The sequence below is a fragment of the Orcinus orca genome, chromosome 11, assembly GCF_937001465.1.
Source record: "Orcinus orca chromosome 11, mOrcOrc1.1, whole genome shotgun sequence".
Lineage (NCBI taxonomy): Eukaryota > Metazoa > Chordata > Mammalia > Artiodactyla > Delphinidae > Orcinus > Orcinus orca.
Genome location: NC_064569.1, coordinates 12,380,878 through 12,397,539, shown reverse-complemented (window position 1 = coordinate 12,397,539; position 16,662 = coordinate 12,380,878). Strand labels below are relative to the sequence as shown.

General features: G+C 42.5%; 1 protein-coding gene across 4 annotated transcripts in view; it reads left to right on the top strand.

Moving 5' to 3' along the window:
• Positions 1-6,499, top strand: part of EPS8 (epidermal growth factor receptor pathway substrate 8) — a 191,604-nt gene extending 185,105 nt beyond the window's left edge. For all 4 annotated transcript variants that reach the window (XM_033408187.2, XM_049695108.1, XM_049695107.1 and 1 more), the window contains 3 exons: positions 1,710-1,890; positions 3,350-3,479; positions 5,233-6,499. In XM_033408187.2, the coding sequence (XP_033264078.1) occupies positions 1,710-1,890; positions 3,350-3,479; positions 5,233-5,346 (425 nt within the window). In that variant the 3' untranslated portion in view covers positions 5,347-6,499. The remainder of the gene's footprint in view (positions 1-1,709; positions 1,891-3,349; positions 3,480-5,232) is intronic.
• The last annotated feature ends 10,163 nt before the right edge of the window (positions 6,500-16,662 follow it).

Here is a 16,662-nt window from a genome sequence, read left to right as displayed (position 1 = left end):
GCATACCTACATGGTATTTTGTTGGGGGAACTGGAAAAATAGAATTACCAAGTTGGGAAGTCTAGCATAAAAGTAAGCTTCAGGAAGAAGATGAGTAATTCAGATGTGAACATGTTGTGTTTGAGATAGCTAATAGACATCCAATGAATATATCAAATAGGCAGTTGATGTATATTGGTCTAGAGTTCTGAGGACCAGTCTGGACTAGAAAAATAATTTGGGTAGTCATCAGCTTTTAAATGGCATTTAAAGCCAGGAGACCAGGCACAACAATCATTGATGGAGTGAGTGCAGACACAGAAGAGGTCCAAGGACTGTGGCCTGGAGAGTTGGGGAGATGAGATGAGCATCTGAGAAAAGGATGCTGAGGAGAGGCCAGTAAGACAGGAGGAAAATCAGAGAGTGTGGTGTCCTGAAGGCCATAAGAAGAAAGTGTTTCAAGGAGGGAGTGCCTTCTTCAAGTGTTGTTGATAGATTAAATGAGGAAACGACTGGGAATCAACCATTGGAGTTTAGCAAAATGGCATGGAGGGATGGGGCCAAAAGCCTGATCGCAGTGAATTCAAGAGGAAATTGGAGAATGGGAATTGGAGTCAGCTGGTATAGACAACTTCTCATGGAGTTTTGCTAAAAGGGGAGCAGAGAAATGGGCAGTAGCTGGCAGGGGATGTGGGGTTAAGAAAGGGCTTATTTAAACAAGAGAGAAATAAAATAATAGCATGCTTGTAAGCGGATGAAATGATTCAGTAAAAGAGGAAAATTGATAACATGGGAGAAGCAGGGGGGAAGTTACTGTCAAAGTATTCAGACGGACAGAGGACACGGAGTCTAGGGCACATGTAGAGGGGCTGGCCTGAGGAGAGTGGAAACAGTTCATTTATAATGTAATAGAAGGAAGCCTGGCAGAGTGTACGGGGAAAGTGCTGGTGGTAAGGAGAGCTGCTGGGGGAACTTCGGGAGGTTTTCTTTTAGCTTCTTTATTTTACTCAGAAATTATGCAAGTGAAATCATCAGCTCAGGGAGAGGACTGAGGGCTGGGAACTGGAGGTTTGCAGAAGGAAGAAGATAGGAAATACTTGTCTGACCATGGACAGTTATACGGTCCCAGGCAGGACTTCTCAACCTGAGCCCCTGTGGACATTTGGGGCTAGATAATTCTCTGATGTAGCAACGTGACCTGTGTGCACTGCAGAATGTTTTGTCCATCCCGGGCCTCTACCCACTGCATGACTGTAGCTTCCTTCCCCCTTGCCCCCTGTTTGTGACATCCCAAAGTATCTCTAGCCATTGCCAGATGTACCCTGTGGTTAAAATTTCCCCCAGTTGAAAGCCACTGGCTTCAGGAAATGTAGTATGAATGTCACAGACCATTAACAGCCCAATGGAGGTTCATGATCGTGAATTTAACATGAGCTCACTCAGCATTGTTGTGTTCTATTTGGCGTGCAGGTTCAGCACAGAATAAAGAGAAAGTGAGATTTAACAAGGATGGGGGGGCTAGCCAGATGAACACAATGAAGAAAGAAGAGACAGGGAGTGATTTTAATAATTGATCACAGAGTTTATACTTGGTGAGGATGAAAGGAAAGATGGTAGGAATACTAGATCGTAAGTCCTGCTGGGGTCAAATGATTCTTGGCACTGGGGTTCTAGAGAGAGCAACAACTGTTAGGGCTTTCAAAACTAACCTCCTCTGTGTTGGTATCTAGGAAGGAAATCTCAGATGGAGGAAGTGCAGGATGAACTCGTCCACAGACTGACCATTGGTCGGAGCGCCGCCCAGAAGAAGTTCCACGTGCCACGGCAGAATGTGCCAGTTGTCAATATCACTTATGACTCCACCCCAGAGGATGTGAAGACATGGTTGCAGTCAAAGGGCTTCAACCCTGTGTAAGTCTCTCTGGGGATACCTTACAGTTCTGTGTGTATAACATGCAGTGTTTTCAATTTGATCACTAAGATGTCACAAGTGACTCTTAGAAAATGTGAGAACCCGAACTGCACCTGTTTCCATGCTCAGGCAATGACTCTAGCCATTTTTAGCTAAAAAAAAAAAAAAATTGGAGGAAGGAGAAATAACTATCATTTGATGGTACCCCATTTTCTAGATGGTGGTGTCTGTTCATCATTGGTCCCTCGAGCAGTCTCTTGGCAACTTTGAGGCTGGTGGCTGTCTTTCTGCCTCAGAGGGTCACACAGGCTAGGTCTGTAGTCTTACCTAGACTCCCCAGACCGCAGAGGACATACAGCAGAACCTTTCCTCCTGCTGCAGCATAGAGATCCCAGGCAAATAAAAAATAGGTGACATTACTTATCGTAGGTTATAATCTAATAGAGCTTTCCTTTAGGAAAGCCACAGTGAAGTTTCTATTTGTCTATAATTAAAAACTTGTAAACATTTTCTCGTGTATTTGGTAAACATATTTGAATATATGTACTTGAACTATTTGACTAATACATATTCAAGAGCACTTGACACATTATAAACTCATCCAGTGTGACTGAAAACATGAGGTACACTGGTTAGTCAGTTGCTTGGCTACTAGAAAGTTATCCATTCCTTCTACGAAACACCAAATTTCAAGAAATTGGTAATACACAGTAAAGATAATAAACCCAGTTGACTCTTTTTTGACACTTCACGATCAGTGATCTTATATAGCCTCAGGGTCATTATCATGACCGTCCCCTGTCATTGCCCTAAGCACTCTAGTACCATTTATGAGTTCCAGTGTATGGGACACCTAGAGAAGAGAGGTTGTAGCAGGACCAGAAATCTTTCTTTTGTTTTATCCAGACAGTATTTTTTTTATTTATTTGTTTGTTTTTTTTTTTTTTTTTTTTGCGGTACGTGGGCCTCTCACTGTTGTGGCCTCTCCCGTTGCGGAGCACAGGCTCCGGACGCGCAGGCTCAGCGGCCATGGCTCACGGGCCTAGCTGCTCCGTGGCATGTGGGATCCTCCCGGACCGGGGCACGAACCCGTGTCCCCTGCATCGGCAGGCGGACTCTCAACCACTGAGCCACCAGGGAAGCCCTATTTTTAATTACTTTTTACTGAAGTATAGTTGATTTACAATGTTGTGCTAATTTCTGCTGTACAGCAAAGTAGCTCACTTATACACCTGTATGCATTCTTTTTTATATTCTTTTCCATTATGGTTCAGCCCAGGATATTGTCTGTAGTTCCCTGTGCTATACAGTAGGGCCTTGTCGTTTATCCGTCCTCTATATACTAGTTTGCATCTGCTAACCCCAAACTCCTAGTCCATCCCTCCCCCTTGGCAACCACAAATCCAGACAGTATTTTTAATGCTCTATTTCCCTCTTTTCCTCCTTTTGTTTTTTCAGAACTGTCAATAGTCTTGGAGTATTAAATGGTGCACAACTTTTCTCTCTCAATAAAGATGAACTGAGAACCGTCTGCCCTGAAGGGGCCAGAGTCTTTAGCCAAATTACTGTACAGAAAGCTGCATTAGAGGTACGACTTCTCAACCTAAGGTGGTGTTTTTCTACATTAGTCAAGAGTATGGACTGCAATTTGAAAGCTCTGGAAACAGTATTTATGTCCATATTGGTCGCTCTCTTTGCCTTTCATGCAGAGCTGAATTCAACTCGGTTCAGCTTTAGTAATCTGTCACTGGAGACCATCAGCGAGCATTTTCAGGGAGATTAGTTTGTTATAAGTGCTCCTATAACATGAAGCTTGAGCTCCATATACTTTTGGATATCTAGTGAAAAGCCTAATGTTCTCATTTTACGTGCACGACCTCTGTAGGAATTTTATTTACTCATTTACTTCGGGTGAGTAAGTGACTTAAGAGGCCAGAACCCTTTTACCTGTCCTTAATGTTTAGTTTGGAGACTCTAGCAGGTTAGAGCTTGTCAAGTCTTAAAACCGTGGCTGTGTGCCTTAGGCCTGCTTATACATATAAATAATCAGAGGGAAAATATTAGGTAGGGATCATTGCAAACAGCGGGCCCTGAAGCGTCATTCTTTAGTTATAGCTGTTTCTATGAAAGAAAAAGAGTAAATGTTTTCTAGATTGGCTGTTCTTAAGGTTTCAATATCCTACTCTACTTAACGTGGGCTGTGTAAGGGTAGTAGTTTCTAACTGTTACATCTCACAGCTCTCAATAGCTTTCATGAAAATTAAACTTAGACTCCAATGAAAGGGTATAGGCTTTGGCGTGAAATCAATACGTAATTATCTCTAGCAGGTTTATTGTATAAATTCAACAGTTAAATAACTCAGTAAAATAGCTTCGTGCATACAACCCTGTAACCATTCTCACTCAGGAGAAATTATATTTCCCTTGGAAATTTTTCCTACGACATTCATCTTGGTTGATTCTATATTAGACTTTTTGTATATTGAATGTGAGTCGGGGTTATATCTTTTCTGAGGCAGTTTTGTTACCATTATACCTTCTAATTTTGTTGAGAAGGTATAAATTCCTCCTTAAGGATTATGATAGAAAGTTCCATATTCCTAACCTTTCTGAATTCCTTTAGTCCAGACTCCCTATCACTGTCATTTCCCCTGACTTCCCATGTGCTCCTGGCCTCTAGCGCCTGTTCCTCTGGATGTGAATTAAGGCAGAGACTTCCTACCTGAGGTTCTTTGTCTTCCCCAGGCACCTTCCCATCATGCCCTTCTCTTGCATCTAGTTCATGGTTCATAGTACTCACCTGTGTTGCCAGAGATTTCTGTAGATGAGAGAGGAATAAGGAGGGTGCATAGGGACTGTAGGCCAGGTTTGGAAAGGACAAAAGCCAACAAGATGTCAGAAGGTCAGAACCCTTTGGTATGAGGAAACTTGGTGTCTTCCGAGCCCAGTCTCTGGGCCTGATTTAGAATTCCCTAAGGTAGATAGATGAGTATCTTACTTGACCTAAAGAGCATTCTTTGATAATTTACCATCTTTTTGTGCTTCTTGTATAACCTCTTCTTTCCCCCAGGGAATCTAGAGCATTCCACATGCATTACTGATTTATCTTTAACAGGTTCAAGTGAAAGGCATGGTGAATGAATTGCCTTAAGACAGTATAAATGAAAATGTGATGTTAGTAAAGTCCAGCATCATCACTTATATGAAGGGCGGCCTTCAGTTTTCCCCTTAGAGACATGAGAATAAAAACACAAAGAACTTTTAGCCTAAGCCATTTCATGACATGATTTGCAGCCTCACAAACCAGTAACCGTCTCGTCCGAACCGTGTTTGTTTTTCAGGATAACAACGGCAGCTCTGAGTTGCAAGAAATCATGCGAAGACGACAGGAAAAAATCAGTGCTGCTGCTAGCGATTCAGGAGTGGAATCTTTTGATGAGGGAAGCAGTCACTAATTAGTTTTTAAACTCCATTATTCTTGGCATTATTCCAACGTGCTTTGTTTTAAGAAGCCATGAAGGGAATGTCAGATTCTCATTTCTTGGTGTACAGAATTTATCGCCATAAAGAAACAACGCAAACATAAGTAAGCAGACGACTTGCTCCTGGGCCCGTTATTTTTATTAAAATGAAAACATTTTAAACAGAATTTCTCACCTTGGGAATATTTTGCCTACTTTACCAAGGTGAGGTTTCCTTTATTGGATTAATTATTTCATCCCCATCTCAATGCCTAAGCAGACTTTTTTTTTTTTTTTGACAGTGGTGAGTTTATTTATTGCAACAAAACAGAGATATTGCCCATGATTCAAAATCTAAACAGTTTCAGTTTTGCCTGTGACTATGGTAGGTATCATCCAGCGTGTAGCTTAGTTTAGGCTAGCCTCTGCTTACTTAGGTCTCTTCTTCAACATACTCAGTAATAGAATGTTTAGATTTATTTAAAGTTCTTAATGCCAACAGTTTTTAAAAAAGATTAAAACATTGAATGAACTGTAAAATACAGCAAGGCCTTGGACATACAAATAGAAACCCTTGGAGCATTCCCGAGACGTTTTATCTGTCGTGGCTCTGTTGATCACAATTCCTTGTATAGCTTGTATTTTGATTCCGTTTATATCCTTCTTCTTATCTATACTGTGTTCTTATATATGAGAAAGCAAAGTGTAAAAGAGGTCATATACATTCCAACTCTGTCACAGGAAATAGCCTGCATTGGTGTGTGTTACAGTATTCTGCTAAATGAAGGCCTCAGTCCTGAATATTGATAGAAGTAGTTAAGAGCAAATTGGGGCCATTTTATGAGTTTCTCTGTGTCAAGTTTTCCGGTAATAAGAAATAATATACACATATTTTAATCCTGTGAAAGGTTCTAGGTAGAGAAAAGAAAGAGGCTTAACCTTCAACAAATGTTATTTTTGAAAACATGATTTTTGTCATTAAATGTTATATTATTTCACATATATAAAACAGATGTTATGTAAGAACGTTGTATATTTTAACATAAATCCATTTAGAGAGATTATCTAGATTCATTAATTTTCATAGTGCCTTTTTCACATGAGTCAGCTGGAAAGTCTGCAATAAACAGTATTTGCCGTACATTAATAGATGGCTTCTGTCTCGTTGGCAAAAGGGACCTTTGGCGTGTAGAGTGGGGATCAGGGTTGCATGGAATGGGAAAAACAGAGGCCCACGCTCTTCCTTTTTTTATTTTTTTTAACTGATTCCCAGTGGAGTTCTGAGTGGGTAGAAACTTTTCTAGAATACTTTCTTCAGTTGTTTCTCTTCTTTCCACCTCTCTTATTTCATCATCTTTTCTTTTACCATCTAGTAAAAACAAACTTACACACCATTTGTGATTACAAAGTGCTTCCACATAAACGCTTTGTTAGAGATCTACGATAATCTGTGAGTTGTATTTTATAGATGAGGAGGCTTAGCTTCCTAAAGGCTAACTTTCCCCAAATCATGAGGGATATGAGACTCTCTTGTCTTCCATTTCTCAGTCTGTCCGTAACATCGTCCCTTGGACAAAATGAGGCAAACATGAGAATAATAATTAGTGTAGATCCTTCCCATTTCATAAGCACTGATGCACATTTATAACTTAGCCCTTATTGAAAATCTCTGAAAATGTAGGTATAGGACAAAAGAAATTGGCATGGAAAAGTGAAAATAACCTGTGTGTAATATAGCATATCTGACATGAAAAGAATTGGTATCATTTATAAGTATGTCTTTATGCTATAAAATTCCAAAGGAAAATATCACCAAGGTAGTAATTGCAGGAAGTAGTTACCTCCCTCTGGGATGTGGAGACCAAGAGAAGACTTGGGATTAATGGGATTTAAAAGCTTGAGGGAGAGTTTGTATCCCAACATCTGAGGAGTTAGGCCACTGGGATGAGAAGTTTGGAGGAAAGACGCCACAACTGGTAAACCTCGGAGAAGGGGGCACAGCCTAACGGGTGCTGTTGCCTCAGGAATTCAGAAAAGAATTCAGCGGAAGAAATAGTTCAGCAAATCCATGGAGCTGGGACTCAGACCTCAGAGGAGAGCAGCCCAGGCAGCTGGTACTGGAATTTCTGAGAGGGAACAAGGAGGCTGCTACTGGGATTGCGGGGTCACTGGAACCTACAGGCAATCAATCACTACTTATAGAGTGAAGAACTATTATTAGGGTGATGTTGATAGAAACAGGAAATAAAACAGAAAAAAAGCAAGTCCCTTGTTTCCCCTCTAGCTTCCTGTGTCCCTGTAGCACACTTTTTGGACAGAATCTATTGGTCACCCACCTGGCAAAGCCCCAGATCACAAAGATGGGAATAAAGGGGGTAGATTGGAAACTGAGAGAACAGCTCAAGAACCCACGTGTTTCAACTCTGGCTACTTAGCTTATATGTGCACTCCTCTGTACATCTTTGAAATTCTATAAAATGATTTTAAAAAATGTTTATACTTTTGCCCAAAAAGATGCAATCATCCTTCTCTGTTGTTTAAACAGTATTTAACATAAGGAATTGGTTAAACAGGCAAAAAGGAAACACTGTGATACCACAGAGGTAGTAATAATGGGAAAGCAACCCCCATCCCTTGGGCTAGGGCTGCACAGGGAAGGGGTTGGGTTTATCAGCAATTAGAAGCCTGAAGAAGGAAGGACCCTGGGAGCTTGGGCACAGACCACTGAAGAAGAGGCACTGTCTGGTGTTGGTGCTGATGCCTCAAGACCACAGAGGAGAGATCCCCTGTAGAGCTGGGACAGAGACTTGAAGGGAGAGAAGGTTCTGGACAGTTTACCTCTGAAGGGGTGCAGTGATGGGGTTCTGAAAACTTAGGGGAAAAATCTAGAAATTAGAGTTACCTACTGCTGCTGGAATCAGTTACCTACTGCTGCTGGAATCAGTTACCTACTGCTGCTGCCCGAGTGGAGCTCTCATCACTGGCATTAAGCCATGTGCTTATGGCCTTTGTGTAGTTTCCTGCCTGTTTCTTGATGTTCATTGAGCTTTTGGAAACTGGGGGATTATAGTTTTTACTAAATTTGGTAAAGTTTCAGTCATTACTTTTTTTTTTCTGTCTTTCCTGCCTTCTCTCCTTGGGAGACTCCAATTTCATGTGTGCTAGGCCATTTGAAGTTTTCCCAAGGTCACTGGTGCTCTGTTAATTTTTTACCCAGTTTTTTTCCTTCTCTTAATTTTTTACCCAGTTTTTTTTCCTCTGTGTTTCATTTTGGGTAATTTCTATCTCTGTCTTCAAGTTCACTAGTCTTTTCTTCTGCAATTTCTATTCTTTTAATCTCTTCCATTTGTGTTTTTCATCTCATATTAGAGTTTTCATATTTAGAAGTCTTACTTTTTGAAAAAATATCTTCCATGTCTCAACTTGCTCAATATTTCTTCAATTTTATCAATCATATGGAAGCAGTAAAAATATCTGTCTTAATATTCTTGTTTATTAATTCTATCATCTTCATAAATTCTAGGTTAGTTATGATTGATTTTTTTCTTTATTATGGGTTTTATTTTCTTGCTGCTTTGTATGCTTGATAATTTTAAAAGCTCTGGCTGCTTTCAAGATTCTTTTCTGTGTCTTTCATTTTTAATGTAATTTTTAATTGGTTGCCAGATATTGTGAATTTTACCTTTATTGTGTTAGGTGCTGGATACTTTTGTATACCTTTAAATATTATTGTCGTTTGTTTGGGGATGCTATTAAATTACTTGGTAAGAGTTTGATCTTGCCTTTAAGCTTTGTTTGGTGAAACCAGAGCAATATTTACATTATAACTAACTTTATCTCACTGTTGTAGCAAAACCCTTCTGGTTCCTCAACCTACTGTTCCATGAATTATGTTTTCCACTGTAGCAGGTGGTAATAAGGACTATTCCTGGTTCTGCATGAGCTCTGAGAACTGTTCCTCTAACGCTTTCAGGTGGTTCTTTCCTCAGGCTTGAGCAGTTTTCTCATAGGCATGCAATGATCCATCCTCAGCTTAGGACTCTATGGGGACCCTATGCATATCTCCAGAGCTCTCTCTTCATGCAGCTTTCTCCTCGCTATGACTCTGTGCTGTAATTTTAGCTCCCTTGCCCTTGCCACACTTGAAGCTTTGTCTCCTCAACTCAAGGAGTCTGCTGAACTCCACATGGGTTCTCCCTCCCTGCACTGAAGCTTGAAAGCAATCCCTAGGCAGAAAGCTGGAACAGTTGTAGGGTTTTCTGCAGTTTTTTCATCTTTCATTGCCCAGTGTTCAATATCTTGAAAACTGTTCACACATGTGTGTGAATACATATGTGTGTGAAGCACATATTATTTCAGGCTGGAGGGTAAATCCAGTCCCTCTGACTCCATCTTGGCTCAAACTTGGCGTCACCTTGCTTTTCAAAGTATATATATATTTTTTTACTGTATATAGAAATCTAGGTTACTACTTTTTATTCTAGAGCTTTAAAAATGTCATTCCATTGATTTTTGGCTTATATTGTTCCTGATGGTAAGTCAGTCATCATTCTTATTTTTTTCCTCTGGCTGCTTTTAAAATTCTTTTCTGTATCTTTCATCTTCAGCAGGTTGATTATAAAATTGATGAAGGTGTGGTTTTCTTGGTGTTTATTCTATGTGGGGGTCAGTGAGTTTCTGGATTTTTAAGTCAGTGTTTTCCTATTATTAGAAGCGCTTTTTCCTTACAATATTTTTTTCTGCTTTTTTTTTTTCTTTTCTTCTCTTCAGACTTCTATTACATGTATGTTAGGTCAGGTATCTTACTATACCCCAAAGATCCCTGATTCTCTGTTAATATTTTAAAAATCCATCTCTTCCCTATTCTTCAGATTGGAAATTTATGTCAATATGTATTCAGCTTCACCAACTCTTTTTTTCCCCACTGTGATCTGTCTTCCAGTATGTGTTGGGTCAATCCAGTGAATTTTCTTTTCAGTTATTGTATTTTATCAGTTCTAGTTCTTTTATATAGCTTCCATTTCTCTGCTGAGAATTTCTGTCTGCTCACTCACTAAAAGAATATTTCCCTTTAAGTCTTTGAGCAACTTTCCTTTTCTCCCATAACAAAGAAAGGCCGCTTTATAATCTACCTGCTAAACCCAACATTTGGGCCATCTCAGGCTCAGTTTCTATTGATTGCTTTTTTCTCCCCCACTATGGGTCCTATTTTCCTATTTCTTTGCATGTGTAGTAGTTTTTTATTATATATACTTGACATTGTAAATGACATGTTTTAGATATTTTAGAATATGTTATCTTCCTTGGAAGAATGTTTATTCTTATTCCGGCAATCAGCTGTATATTGGCTGATCACTTTGAGCTTGTATAGCTTTGGTTTTATGCTTTGCTAGGATGAATTATGGCAAGTTCAGTGTGTTTTACAAGATCTTCTAACTTGATGGGACTCTATCTACAAACTATCTCTTCTCTGAAAATCTTGTCAGGACTTGATTTCAGGCTTTGCCTGTAGCTATCAAGAGTAGTTTTCAGGGCTTCCCTGGTGGCGCAGTGGTTGAGAGTCCACCTGCCAATACAGGGGACACGGGTTCGTGCCCCGGTCCAGGAAGATCCCACATGCCGTGGAGCGGCTAGGCCCGTGCAGCGGGAGAGGCCACAACAGTGAGAGGCCCGTGTACTGCAAAAAAAAAAAAAAAAAAAAAAAAGTTTTCACAGTGGAGTCCTTACTTCTAAGGCATGCCCTTTTTGGGGGGATGAATTCACAGGATATTTTACATCTCAGCTGGATACCCAAGGAGTTAAACAGCTCTCTTCACTTTTCCTGGGCTGAACCTCTGACGTCTCCCAGCGCAGCGACCTTTCTCAACCTTGCAGTGGCCACTCTGGTAAGCATTGGGTGATGTTGCCTTGTGTGAACTGGGTGGGTTCACTTACAGATTTCTGCAGCCATTCTCTGCACAAATGCTTCCACTCTGGTTCCCCTTTTCAGAATTTCCAGCTGCTTCCAGTGCCCTGAACTCTGATCTATGCCTCCTCAGCTCATCAGGGCTAACTTATTCCTTTTGGATCTTAGTGGCTGCACTGCCTTTGGGGAATTGCCCTCAAATCAAGAGCTAGTAAGTTTCCTTATCCCAGGGATTGTAGGCTTGTACTGCTTGTAAAAGATAACCAGTAGGGCTTCCCTGGTGGCGCAGTGATTGAGAGTCCGCCTGCCGATGCAGGGGACACGGGTTCGTGCCCCGGTCCGGGAAGATCCCGCGTGCCGCGGAGGGGCTGGGCCCGTGGGCCATGGCCGCTGAGCCTGCGCGTCCGGAGCCTGTGCTCTGCAATGGGAGAGGCCACAGCAGTTAAAGGCCCACGTACCGCAAAAAAAAAAAAAGATAACCAGTAAATTGTATCTCTTTCCCTCCCCTGCCCTTAAGAGGCACTGGGTCATGGGAAGCTAATGTGAGAGATACTCTAATTACTTAAAACTATTCCTTTCCTACTTTTCTCTAAAAAAAATTATAGGAAAGTTTGAGATTCATTTGTTTTCTAAAATTAAATTTATAGAGGCTGAGTTGCTGCTGGGTGGATATCTCACTAGGCTTGTTCTGCTCTCTTTCTTCTCAGTGCTTACATGGAACTATATCAGAAAGTTGTACAGACCCAATAAAGGGATTTTTGTAAAGACTGGTTGTTTCTGGGTAGGAAAAGACAATATTCGTTCAGTAAACGTTTTGTAAGTGTCTGCTTTAAGAACTGGATGTTCAGAGAGCATCCTAGATGTAGCCTCTGCCATCAGAGAACATACAATCTAAAGAACTGTTTGCTTCTTGCTGTATTTATCCCTGGTGCTAGTCTTATTGGTCTCCTGGGGCAAAATTACACCCTAAAATGAGTGCTGACTTCCCAGAGGCTGTGATTTTGTACTTGTGACATTTAGTTTTTCCCAGAGCCACGCTTTTAAGTTAGTCTGCTCAGAGATCTTTGTAAGGGTTGTGTCAAGGGCTCCTGGGAATGAATTAGGGGGGGAAGACAGTTACCATTTTACCACCCTTCTCTTGGAGCTTCTTCTCCTTATTTTAAACAAAACATAACATGCTCAAAAAAGCTGTGGTTGCTCTAGGCAATACCCAGATAAGGGTTCTACTTCCAGCAGTTCTGGGACCCCAACAGGAATTTTAGTATGTACTCCCATCTTCCCCCCCAACCCAACCCATTCTCTTTCCACCATCTTGGTTAGTCAGTTCCTTCTTTTCTGCAGGCCTCCCCAGGACCGACTCCCACACTGCGTCACGGGCTCACACCACGTCACAGCCTCCTTTCCTGGCCTCTTTGTTCCTTTCTGTTTGCATGTTTAGGACAGAGAAGAAGCGGGAGAAGCCAGTGCTCTGAACTCAGTTTTATGAGAAATCCTCCATTTTTTTTGATGGAGAGATACCCAGGTACCAGGAAAAACATATCTTCTAGTACCCAAATGTTCAGGTTTATTACATCACATTTGTGAAAGAAAGGCTATCAAATTAAAAGCTAGTAAAATTCTGATAAGATAAAAGGAATTACTAAGAACCATACTCTTAGATTCTAAACTAAATTGGGATAGGATACATCTATCAGGTGCTCCAAGGGAAGTGAGGCCCAGAATCTAGATTTCTGTGTCAGTGGGGATATTTTAACAGCTGAGATGCTTCCTGAAGGGCTTTAGGCATATTACATTCAGTTTGGTGCTGGGACCAATTGGGCAATGAACCAGGGCTCCTGCCAGGCCCAGATGGTCCTGGTCCAGGCTGATTGCTTGGGCTCTTTCCTTCCTGACTGTGATTCCAGGCACTTGGCCCAATTCCCACTGCTTTTCTGGGCTGCCCCACCTGCCCTACCTTGAAGAGGTCAGTCTTATCCCTCAAGCGTGGCCATGGAGTAGGAGATAATGTCTCCAGCTTCAATCATTTCTGTTATCCCCCCAGATGAACACATGATCTCTTTCAGATAATGGAAAATCTGGGAGTAACACACACACACAAATGGTGAATAATATCTACAGGTCTTCCAGAGCTTGTCCTATTTTATGGTTTCTTACTCTGAGCTGCTATCATATGCTAAGGGCTTCTTCCCTCCCATCTATTCTTAAAGAAAGGAAAGCAGGAACTGAACTCATATGTGCTGAAAACTTTCACCTATATACCCCACTTTATAGATGAGGAAATTGAAACTCAGATATAAGTTAAGTAGCTTGTCACACAGTAAGTGGAACGACTGAAATTTGGACTAACTCTGCAACTTCTGTATATCCTGCAAATCATCTTTTCTCTCGGATATCATAGGTCAGTATATAAAATTTTTTTTAAGCAGAAATAGCATTTTTTAAACTATGAAATTTTATATAGTATCCCACCATATGAAAGAGGTAAAAGCAGTTTCTCTCGTTGAAGCTGCAGAGAGGAGGCCTGGAGCCTCATTTGGAAATCACTGGTCCAGAGCCCACAGAGTCCCTCCTCCATGAAGACCCTCGCTGGTGAACAGGAAGCCGATCATTCCAAGGCAACAATTAGACCAGGTTTGCCTTTCGTGGGGACGCTTAGGCTCAGAGATAGTAGGGTGACTTCTCAAGGGCACAGGGCTGCTAGGTGGCAGAGCACTGTGACTCGCAAGTCTATACTGTTGCAATCACGTCACTCTGCTTCCCCAAACCACCAGGCACCGACAGCAAGGAGCTGTCAGCGCAGCCCTGCGGAGGAAGCTCTTCTTATGCCCAGTGGCGAACAAAGCAGCTGGTTCACGGGGGCATTCAGTGGTGTTCACAAGTGGTACCTGCCCAGGTGTACTTACATATTGCAGTTTGTACAAATTGACTTGTTGGTTTCAGAACAAGTAGCCAGCTTTTCAGACAGAGTGTTAGTGCAACAGACTTGCTCAGATTGCTTGCACTATTGCAGAGGTTTTCACTGGATGTGAACCAGGCCCTGGCATTGCTTTGCTGGGAAACCCGCTAGTGTGGGTTTTGTGATGCACTTGGTAGCAGAGAACCAAAGTCAAAAGCCAGGTGTGGGCAGTGCAGGGCTCTGATCTAGACGATCAACTCCTGTTTGGCACCATAGGCCTATGGCATGAGGATCCTCCTTGGGTCACAGGCTGCACCTCTTTTATATCCCAAGGTCCGTGACTGTTGGGGGTAGAATGGGAGGGGGTGGTTCAGGTGTCACCCTGGGGAAACTGAGCCAGCCCAGCACAGGCACCGGCCTCAGATGCTCTTATCAAATGTATTCAAGAATCCCAAGATGGCCCTTGGAGATGGTGAGAGGTGTGCTTGTCCTGAAGAGCCATGTAATATACTAAGTTATTCGAGGAATTGTTTTCAGCCCCTCACACATTATCTTCTTTATTTTTTGAAGCCCTGTGAGAAAGCTACCATCACTATGTCCATTTCACAGATGAGGCCACTGAGTCACACTCAGGGGCAGAGTCTCAGTTGAATTTCTCTCCACCCACACAGTCCCTTGTTCTAAACCATTCCATCAGCTGTACAGCTGGGCCCTGTGCTGTCCTGCTTCCCAAGTTCATTGGTTAAGGGAGGATGTGATTCGGGTGATTTTGAACATGAAAGAACCCTTCCAAGACGATTTTGTTATTTGTGTTTGTAAAGGCAGCAGCGGTTGCAGTTAACTTTTCCTGTTGAAACAGCCCTGTGGATGTTTTGGCGTTCTCAGAACTGAACAAAATTATGTCGTATCAGCTGGCTTTGAACTCCTTTCCACTGCCCTGGACTCACCATGACACGCAGGCTCAGGATCTCCCCACACACCAAGCCTCATGGCCTCCTGCACGTTTGAGCTTTCATTGATGTGGACCTACTCCAGGGCCTATTTTTCACTGAAACCCAGGACTCAGGTTCAGAGTCAGTAGCCTCACATGTGGTTCAAAAATCTGAGTGGGTTTCCTGAGTTATGGTCTTGTTACGGGGTTTGGAAAAAAAAGAGAGAGAGAGAAGGAGAGATCTAACTTGGAGGAAAACCACTTCTGGAGAAGAGTACATGTATTTCCATAGCAAAGTTTATTTATTAAAAGAATCCATCATGACTCTGCGGCCTTTTCCTGAGCCCGTATTTGCCCTGTGGGTTACCCGCTCTCTGTTCTGTCTCATCTTTAACCTGTCTCCTGGGAATTTTATTGGCTAGTCACACACCACTGCCCTGAAAAACTCCCACCGTTACTGAGATGGAACATGGTCGTAAAGGTTATCCTCGGGCTGCCATATTAGTTAAGGGTACGTCGACTGCCTTAGCCGACGATGCTAGCATCTCATGACGACGCGATAGAAATGTGTTACTGGATCACATCATGGGCCATTGCAGGCAGGGGTTTCTCCTCCAGGTGGCAACTCAGGGACCCAGCCCCCTTCCGTCTTTCTGGCGCCACCGTCTCTATCTGGAGACGATAGGTAGGTAGAGGAGGGGGGAGGGAGGGAGAGGTAGGGAAGGTTCCTCCTGGCAGATTTTCAGGGCCTAGGGGCCAGGGAGTACAGTCTACCCCTTCTCCCTCCCAGTGAACAGAACTGACTGCATGTGCCTGGGCAATGTAGCCCCAATATGCATGGTTACACTTGCAGTGACAGTAAACCTGCTTGATTCTGCCGAAAAACACATGCACAGGAGCTGTCTGTGGAGGCCTGGGAGTCAACCAAGAAGAAAAGCTTCAGAAGGTAGGTTCGGAGGTTTGGTTACCCCCATGGGCCCCGCTCACTGACGCCGTGGGTGTTTTATGAACGCTCGCTGCCAGGGGTGAGTGTACAGCATTAGTATTCTTTAATGTGGCTCGGCAGTCTTCAATACTTGAACGTGGCTGTATAGTCTTCCTTGACCCTTCCAGAAGGAAATCACCTGTCCTCTTGGTACTGCATTGGCTGCTTTATGTATTTCTATCACATCATCTGTACCACTCTGTTGCCCTTAGTTTCCATTCTAATATCCCTTATTAGAATGTAAACTCCTCTAAGCAGAGACCTTGTCTCATCTATCTTCATAGCCCCAGCCGCTTCCACGGTGCCTGACATGGGATGTTGAGTCAACAAATGATTTTCTTTGAGGGCTAGAAATTTACTGTTTCTCAAATGGAAACTTTTAAAAGTCAACCTCCGTCAAGGCAGCCCTTGTCAGTGCCACAGTGCCTGCCCTTTTACCAAAATGGGAAAGTCGAGTTGGACTTCAAGCCTCTATCCATGAGAGGTATAGAGCCATACGTCGGTCCAAGAATGTGCGGGGCTTTCCCGGGCTCTGAAGATCACCCCTTTGCTGGTTTCAACCATGGGTAGGAGTGGAGGGAGGGCCCGGGGGC